Source organism: Sylvia atricapilla, chromosome 6 (genome assembly GCF_009819655.1).
Source record: "Sylvia atricapilla isolate bSylAtr1 chromosome 6, bSylAtr1.pri, whole genome shotgun sequence".
Taxonomy (NCBI): domain Eukaryota; kingdom Metazoa; phylum Chordata; class Aves; order Passeriformes; family Sylviidae; genus Sylvia; species Sylvia atricapilla.
Window position 1 is genome coordinate 44802030 of NC_089145.1, and position 9864 is coordinate 44811893.

The 9864-nt window shown below is 41.8% G+C and overlaps 1 protein-coding gene across 9 annotated transcripts in view; it reads right to left on the bottom strand.

Annotated features, from left to right (window-relative positions):
• Nucleotides 1-9235, bottom strand: part of WDR20 (WD repeat domain 20) — a 45952-nt gene extending 36717 nt beyond the window's left edge. For 3 of the 9 annotated variants that reach the window (XR_010743859.1, XR_010743858.1, XR_010743857.1), the window contains exon 1: nt 8889-9229. Coding sequence is in view for 5 of the 9 variants with exons in the window: in XM_066321773.1 (XP_066177870.1) it covers nt 8889-9137 (249 nt within the window). In the remaining 4 variants the exon portion in view is untranslated. Of the gene's footprint in view, nt 1-8888 lie in introns of all 9 variants that reach the window. The other 6 variants (XR_010743856.1, XM_066321768.1, XM_066321773.1 and 3 more) reach the window with 5 other exon arrangements.
• Between the last annotated feature and the right edge of the window lie 629 nt (nt 9236-9864).

A 9864-nucleotide genomic window follows, 5' to 3' on the forward strand; every position in this document is an offset into this window, starting at 1 on the left:
TATTTCCCATTCAAACCACTAAAATATGCAAATCCAATCATCTAGACTGTAACTTAAATCTTAGTAACATGACTTAAAAAACAAATCAGAGCAAAATTATTTTTCTATAGTACTGACAGCTACCAACAGAAAACCAGAAAAATCAAGACAACAAAAGAAAGCCTTTACAACTTGTGCTGAAATTTCCTTTCAATGATAGCTTCAAATATGTATCACAGTCATGCTCCAGTACCCACCCCAAATATCAAGAAAACCTCCAAAACATCCTTCTAGAAGTCTTAGAAGAACCACACAAAAAATCCTTAGAAATAATCTGCCACAGTTAAAATAGGATGAGATCACAATTTTTAGGATACTGCATTTGTTACAGTTACATCTCTAAGTTGGGAAAAGAAGACATTTATGTTACTCAGATTCACAGAGTTATCCCTGTAAGTGTAGCCCTGGGCAGGCTAAAGTGTCCTTAAGGCATTGCTTAAGTAGTTTTTTTCAGAAGACATGTATGTTTTTAACACACAGTTCAATGTATATTGGTATCCATTCTCTCCCCTGTTGTCATTGCCCCCCCTTTCTTTAGCTGAAAGGGAGCATTAAAACCATAGACTTGAGTCCTCTCCAACTTTCACTTTATATCATTTTCCTGAAAAATGTATCTAAAACTCCTGCTAAATAATATTTTTTTAATTACTAGGAAACGGGGGACAACAAAGTTTGTTCATAGCATGCAATGTTTTCTCCCTACACCAGCGCACTCCTAAGCTAAATTTCCTGCTTAGATTAGTATTTTGTCTGACATAGCATTTTACAATCCCTAGTTGTACAAAAATTATACACTATTAGACCAACAACTTCTTAATACAGTCACCTTCCAATCCCACATGGAATTAAAAAATAGTAATAAAAAATATAAATATTAATTTTTACCATTACAGCCACACGTAAACATTATGATTAACTCATGAAATTAAGGAACAAATATAGCTGGTAAACCAAAACTGAAATTAATTTGCAGAATGTATCTATAAGAGATCTATCATTCCATTATGAGCAGCTGGAGTGAATAATGCACGAGAAATCCCAATGCAACTTACAACACTGCCACTGGAAAGGTTTCAATTGCAGCAGCTGGTGGTCCTGCCCACAAAGACCAGGGGGCTGCATCCACTGCAACAACAGCTGCTCCACAGGAGCCAAGCAGGCAACAGCAGCTGCTTTGTTTTAAGGGGCAAGAAATGGGTGGGATGTAGAGGCTAAAAAATGGGCGGGCTATCCACTTGGGCCTAAAAGTGGAGTGAGGTAAGGAAGGAAAAATACTCTATTTCCCACAAGGACACAACCAAATATTATTACTTAAAGTATAGAAGATTTAATGTTACTGTTTCTTTTCCTTAAGCCTTCTAAGAGGACAGATAATTAGGAAATATTAGGTACTACTTTGCACTAAATGGCACCACTTTCAAACGGTAATTTGTCCAAGTGTGTCAACTCATAGTCATGACAACTGGATAGCAAGTGGCCTTTGGGTACACGTCCTTCACAGGAAAGTACTTTAGATGGTTCCCTTTAACCAGAAAACTACAATACTTCAAACTAGGGCATTAATTTTGATTCTAGAATGTCAAACAAGACAATTATGGCTGGCAGTCCTCTCAGAGGTGGGTCTAGGCAGCCTTTAATTAGAGTTTGAGGCACCTTCAATGTGCATTTTAACTATTAACAGTTAACTATTTAAATGTTTTTCAGACTCCCAGATGTCAATGTATAATGTAAACTCCTTCTAATTGAAGCACATAGCACAATACTTTTATAAATATTCTGACAAAGCTGCCCCATAAAGCTTTCCACATGCACAGAAGTGTTTGTTACAAATGACCCCTCTTTGCACCTGTGAAGCACTATGACTAAAATGTTGTCAATCTGCAAAGAATAAGTGCCACAATTACTGGCTTTACATTAACTTAATTTCCCCAACTGAATTCATGTAAGTGCAGTATTACCACAAATGCACTTCAATACAAAACAAAAACCTCCAAAATTATAACTGCTGTGAAAAAAAAAAAAAAACAAAAAAAACCCAAAAAACACCCAACTAAAGACACACAAAAACTCACTGCCTGTAAAATACTGCATCCCAACCTGGGGGTTTGGCCAGCATAGCCCAGCATTCACTGTCAAACACACCAGCCAAACAAGCAGTCATAGACAAATGAACTGTTACCCCAGAGAGCAATCCTTCAGCCAACACAGCGCTCACTGAAGTCAAAGAACCGTGATATGGGCTTGAAGCACAGACTAGGACAAGAAAAAGCACTACAGACTAATACCACATCCTACATAAAAATCATCTTGCAAGCTCTGTCAACCATAGATACATTTCATCTTCCTCCAGAGCAAGAAACATTTAACAGTGTAACTGTCATTTTAAAGCAGCTTTTTAGTCTTTTTATCTTATTCTAGCCAGTCCTAGTAGCTCTGTATAAGCCTCATAACAAAATTAAACACTGAAAGCTACCTACACATCTGTAATCTGCATTGACTCTTCACTGTTTCCTTCAGCAGTGTTGTTGAAAAGAAAGGCATTACTAAAAATTCTACACTTCAGGAAAGACTACAGGAATATTTTGTAACATGTCTGTCAGTCCTTAGTACAGCCCAGCTAGAATTAGGAAAGACAGTATCTATCTGCATCACAAAACTCAAAGTCATCAATATATCCATCCATTAAACACCTGAAACAAATTTCCAAGAGGCTCTCAAATACCTTGACAATCAAAGATCAAGAGGTAAAGTATTACTGATCTAGCCACAGTACCTCCATGAGACTGGCTAGTCCAGTCCCAATGTAGCAACTATTATCCAACACAAAAAAAAAAAAAAAAAAAAAATCAGCAAGAAATTAACAAATTTAAAAAAATATTAAAAAAAAAAAAAAAATCTTTAACACCCTTTTAAAGAGAGACCTCCAACACACCTCAGAAATGCGAAACATTGGCAGCAAATCCAACACATGATTTTTAAGTTCTATGAGAGATTTTCATAAATAGATGAGAGTACACATAGAATTTGTGAATAACATCAAGACTGGAACGATTTTTTTGCATTATGCAGCACAGAACTGAAAATAAAACCACTCTCTAATAACCTTAATAGCACAAAATTCAATGAAAACGCTACATGGCATTTATAAACATCAACAAAAATCAAGGAACAGATAAAAATGGAGAAAAGCAGCAATATGATAAGAAACAATCCAAGTGAGTCATCACTATAAGCAGGATTCAAAAATGTCAACACTATTCAATATGTTAACAAGAATATTAGAAGACAGACACAGCAAGCAACAATTCTCCTTTGCTCTGTACTGAAGTCACAGTGCAAGCACTGGGTCTAGGTCTAGTTTAAGTACCACTAATACAAGACAACAGAAGCCAACTGAGGAGAGCAATGAAACATCTGGAACTCTTGATCTGAGAAGAATGGTTTAAAGAGCTGGATTTATTTACCATAGGAAAACTGAGTGAACGAATTAACAAGTTTTTAAATATGCAAAAGCCAAAGGCAAAAGTCAACTGTCCTCTATGTCCACATTAAATAACTGCTTTCAGCCTGGTTTGCTTTCTGTTTTTCCCTGAACAAGAAGTTTAGTCAGATATTGGAGGAAGAAGAAAGAGAACTAACACCAAAAGACATTATTGAAGGAAACTGTGGAATTCTCATTACTTCCCTCTGCTTCAGACCTACTGTATCTTCCAAGATCCTTACAAAGCTCAGCATTTTTACAGCTCATATATGCTATTAAAATGTATGTTGTTTTCAGAGGCCTGACACAGTTTAGTGATCTCTAAGTATGCAGTAATATAAATTCACATTCCCACCACATCTTGAGAAAATGTGATGGTTTTCTCCACATATCCCAGCTTCCAACCTACAACTGCCTCACACTGCCCTTCTCACAGCAATATATTAAGCACAGTGACAAATGTCACCCATTGTAATTCTGTCATTGCAACAAGTTCCCAGGTGAACAGTCTATAGAATGAAAGTCACCACCAAGGATAACACTCCTCAACTGCACAACAAATAAAGACAGACATAGAAAAAAAGTAATTTTGAGAACTGCAAAGGAAGGAATCCTATACATCAGTCTTTCTACTGATAAGCAGGGACTACCAGTATGCCAACTCTCAATAAAACAAGTTGAGATACAAGATTATTTTCATCCTATTACAAACATAATTTCCAAGACACTTACTCAATGAAAGCTTAAAAAGACAGTCAACAAATTCTGCCCTCCATGCCTCCATCAACCTGTGCTTATCACCTATGCATGTTTCTAATCCAACACTACTGCAACATATTGTAATATTCCATTGTTATTAACAGACTGCTGCCCTAGGTAGCTACAAAAAAAAAGTCAAACTAAAGGCAAAGCCTCTTCTTCAAACAAGGTGATTTCAAAACCTGAAAGAACCAGTGTGAAGAAAGTCTGCCACACATTACCAAAGAGTAGAGTGTCAGAATTTAACTACAATGCAAAAGGTTTTACATCACGTAATAAGCTAAACTATACATTCAAGTTTCGTAACTTGCTGATATATTACATAAAAACTAGGACTGTGCACCATGCAACACTATTGCTAATATGTACTTATATTGCAATGACAGCTGCAAGTTAATCTGCCCAGAAACTTTTACAACACATGGAGAATAATACATCCGCACACACACAACTTCTATAAGGAGAATGCACAAGCTTCCCAGCAGGAAGGGAAAAGGACTTGATAGTTAAAGTCAGCAGCAATCTGGAAAGCCTTGCCTTGTCCTAAAGGAAGGAAGATGATATAGAACTCTCCTTTTCCAGCCTAATGAATCAAATAATAAATCATTTTGCAAAGCTAGCCACAAACCATATTTAAGTCCTTCAAGGCTATCTCATAAGCAAAATCAAGTAACAGCCCTCACTCCTGATTAGGGTGTTAGCCCCTCACTAGGGGATGCAGGAAAAAGCAACCCACCAAGAGCATCCGAGCATAATAATCTGCTGCTCAATTTTGGAATTATTACGTTATAATCTTACTCCACTAAGAGGGAAATGCCTAAAATAACACAAAAAGCTTCCTTTAACACCTATAGCTCTCTTAATCAAAATCAAGTCAACAATCCCTCAGGAACAGATCATTCCAAAACTGACTTAAGGCTTTACTCAGGAGAGTAAGAGGCTTTACCCAGGAGAGACCTCCAAAGGCAGTGGATCCAAGCAGACAGTCCAGGCCACTGGAGGGGGTACTGCCCCTCCAACCCTTCCCTTGCTGTCACTGTACTCCAAGTACAGTGCGCTGATCAACCCCAAGATCACACCATTCAACTCACCAAATCAAGAGGAAATCTGCCCAGAAAAATTGCAAGCACTTTTTGCTGCTGGTTTAGCAAGCTGGACTAGCCCAACCAGAGGGTGAGCACTGCCAAAGACAAGGAGACAGGAGCACACTGCCAAGAGGATCCTATACTGCCAGTCCATCATATACAGCTGCCACTAGGTCAGTTGAGTTCATGAAAATATACCCCTTCTGGTTAATAAGAGATCACTGCACACAACTAACCTTAAAGCCAAAGTAAAGAAGGACTGAAAGGGAAAGTCCATTGACACTCAGTGCAGTTAAGAACAATTACATACTTATCTAAGTAAAGCAACCACATCTCATTCCATCACAGTTTAACTTCTTACTAAATTACAGGTCCATGTCTTTCTTTCTCCAGTGGATCCAAATCAGAAAACAGGAGTTTTCTGGAAGTCTGCACTGCTTTATAAACAAAGAGAGTTGTAATGTTTAATTGTAAAAAAAAATGCGCTGGATCCTCATTCATGTGCTCTGTATGACACAGAAAACATAAAACATGGCAAAACATTTCATGACAATAGTAAAATTTAGTAGGAACAAGGAAACAGCTTCCTTCCTAAAGAAGTGAAGAACAAAGTTGGGAGAAAATATCTCTTTGCTTTGAAAAGTCTCAAGAGACAGCTTGAAATGCTATCCAAAACTCTTGTCTCTACCAAACCATTAGGATTGGAGTACAAATAGATAATCTCCACACCACCGTCCTGGATGTCTGATCTAACTTCACCAAATGCTCTGGAAGAAGGATCAAGGTTACCTGGAAACATTTTTCTTTATGTAAGTTAAATCTCCTAAGACAACACACACATCAGCAGTTCACTTAAAAAGGTGACTTACAAACCAGACATAGCAGACACAAAGCATTTAGAATTTAAGGAAAACTAAAAGAAGAAAGATTAGCATTATTGATGTCAAGAAATATCCTTCCAAGTGGTATCTTTGACTCAGTATTACGTTATTTATTCTTAAGTGTCATTCATGGCTTAAGTGTTAATGTGCACTGATCTGCAATGGATTACTGATGCAAGAATTATCTCAGTGCCTAACACACATGGTCACTTAAAATACAGTCCTGCTGGTTCTTTCACTCATTTTAGGAAAAATATAGCATTTTCCCATCAAGAAGAGTAGTCTTTAAAAAAAAAAAAAAAAAAGACAAAATCACAACCAATATATTCACACAGTGCAGCTTCATTAAATTCAACTCAATACTCTAATATGACTTAGCCAGAATTAAAATCATGGTCTTAAAGTAATCAGGCAAAATTTTTCAGGGATATGTAAATAATTATAAACTAACAGCTAAAACAGAAGTTATCAGCACCCGTATTATGCCAAGGAGCACAAACAGGCTGGTCTTAAACTGATCAAATCCCTCTCCCTATCCTGCTCCCAGGAAGAGGAAGGAATACAGAATGTGACAGTCTGCCCAGTTTAAGGCAGAATTACATCCTTCCATTTAGGTAAGAATAACTGTCTCCCCTTTATGATAGCCACGAGACAGAACTTTTGATTCTGAAAAGTTCACATGATCAGTTGACAGGCTGTCAGCCTGTTCCTGCTTCACTTTCATACACAGACAAAACAGTTAGTTCCAACTCAAGTTCCAAAATAAATTCCAAAGCAGCAAGTATTGCAGATTTAAGCTCTTTCTTTAGGTTCACTTTACAGAAGCATTATACACTTAGAATATACAGTATTATTTTAGCTAGTTAATACTGTAAAAGCTCACTGAGGTGAATTCTCTCCTAACAATGTGTACGCTTTACTCTATTCAGAGAAAAAAGCATTTCACATTGTCACAGGTATAAATGCCTCAGAGCTCATGAGTTCACAAACACAAATTTCTCAGTGACAATACCAGCAGCTTTTAGCATCTAAAAAGATATCCAAATGCCCAGCTCAGGAAGATTTTTGTCATTTGATATAAATATTCCGTTCCTTATTGTCAATGAAGTTCCAGGCTTGAAGTTTTTATTTTTCAGAAGTGTGGCAAGAGATGACTAAGAGAACTTGCAAGAATCACATGTACCATTACTAAACTACATAAAGGCCTGCTCTGTGAGCTGAGTGAGAGAACTCTGCAGCTACTTAGCATGGAAAAAACAAACACAGCAGGACCCAAACACAGCGACAATTTAGGATATAGATTTTCAGAGATACTGCTCTTCAGGATACCTTGTAAAGATAGCAACTGCCTGTAAATAGGGAATACTGTTTGATACTAAATACTCCTTCTATGCTTAAAGTAGCCACTGTCCAAGCATTATTTGAAAAATGTCCAGATTATTAAAATTCATTAAAGGGAGAAACTAAAATACACGCAGACACACTTTTCCATATACTTATACAAGACATATCAGATCTGTTAGGTCACAGTCAACAACCAACCATGCAGACTTTAAACTCCTGCTAGTGCTGACATTTTATATAAAGCAGGAGTGCTAGGGGCACTACCCTAGGACGCAGCAGATTCAGGTATAATTCCTTGCTCATCCACGAGCCTCCTGCACAGCCTCTCCAGCTCTCTGTGCCCCCATCCCACGCTGAATGGTGAGCTAAGAGCAGGAAGATTTCAAGGTACTTGCATGACGGCAGCTGAGACCCAAGCATGTAAAACAATGAACGCCCACTATTTGAAACAAACCAGAAAGCCGACATGCATTATATCTGTGTTTACATCTATCAGGAGTAACATGCGTTCACCTAGCATGGTAAATTCCGAATTGTTCTCTGAATCCCGTAAAATCAAGGGTTTGTTTATAAATATGGTGACCTGAGAGATCAAATGCATGCACTGTCCTGCGTCCAATAATGACACGCAAGGAGTCTCGCTCTCAAGTACATCAACCCTTCTTTCCTGAAAAAACAACTTTCTCTCAGCCAATTATCTGATATTTAAGACTCATCTCATCGCACCGCTCTCATTTAGAAACAATTCTAAAATCAACCCACACTTCTAAGTCATAACAAAGGCCTGGAACTGCACTGAACGCTTCAGCCATGCAGCCAAAGCTAGGAAGATCCTGGAAGCAGGGATTTGACACCACCATAATCACAACAGGCATTAGTGTGTCCAGCAAATTCTGACCTGAAGCAGCAGGTGAAGGAGGCCCAGGGACGGAAAGCCAACCCTCATTCCCGCACGACAAGGAGAGCTGAAGCGATCGCATCCCTGCACAGGGCCCACACACACAACTCCCATCGGTGACACCACGTCTGGAGCAGCCCCGAGCACGGACCCAGCGCCGATGCCCTCACACCGCCCTCGGCCCAGGCCTGCTCTCCCCCTCCCCAGCCGCTACCTGGTTAATCGGGATATCGGCTGGAGCCGAGGAGCCGCCGGCCCCACGGCCGCGGGAGCGGGGACAGCGAGGGAGGGGCGGCCCGGCCTCTGTCCCCCGCCCCCGGCGCGGCCCTGGGGCTCCCGCAGCCCGGCGGCGCGGAGCCCCCGCCACTCCCCGCCCCATCCCGGCGGGGGAGCCCCGGTACCTTGCGGACCCCCTTGTAGATGTAGAAGTAGAGCTCCCGGCCCACATTGAAGCAGAGCCGGTCCCCGTTGCCGCTCTGGTCGTTGACGTTGACGAAGGAGACGCGGACGGGGTTGGAGCCCTGCGAGTTGAAGGGCACGCGGTTAGGCCGGCTGTACTCCGAGTGGCTCAGCAGCTTGTACAGCCCCTCCCGAGTGGTGAACTGGGTCTTAATCTCGTTCATCTCCTTCCCACCTCCCTCCGCCGCCATCTTGGAAAGGAGCGCTCATCCTGCCCCAGTGCCCGGATGTGCCGACACTGCGCAGCCGCCGGCGCGCGCGCGGCCCCTGCGCGCGGGGGCGACACGCGGGGGCGGGGCCGGCGGGGCCTGTTTACCGCGCGACTGCGCGCGCGCCGGGCCCGCGCGCCCGGGGGGCGTGGAAAGGGGCGTGGTTTGGGGCTGGGGCGGGGCCTGGGGAGGGAGCGGCGGAGAGCCCGGAGGGGTCAGGCGGGGAGGGAGCGCCGGGGGACATCGTGCCCAAACTCCCTGCGCCAGGGGGTCATCCCACAGCGCAGAACTGCACCCGGGGCGCTCCGGCATGTCTCCAGTCAGCGGGACTGGAAAAATCTGTTCCAGTGCGTGGTCTCTCCACAGTAAAGAAGGTCTTCCTCATGATCGGGTGGAACTTCCTGTGCATCAGTTTCTGCCTGTGGCACCACCGAGAGGAGCCTGGCTCCATCCTCTGACACCCCTCCTTTAGATATTTATAGACATTGATGAGGTCCCCTCTCAGTCAGCTTTCCTCAAGACGGAACAGGTCCAGCTCTATCAGCCTTTCCTCATAAGAGAGATGCTCCAGTCCTTCAGTCATTTTTGTACCTCTCCACTGCTCCCAGTCCAGGAGTTCCACGTCTCTCTCTTGCTGCAGAGCCCAGAACTGGACACAGCACTGCCGATGTGGCCTCAGCACGGTCAACCCAACATGGTGGCTCCACGG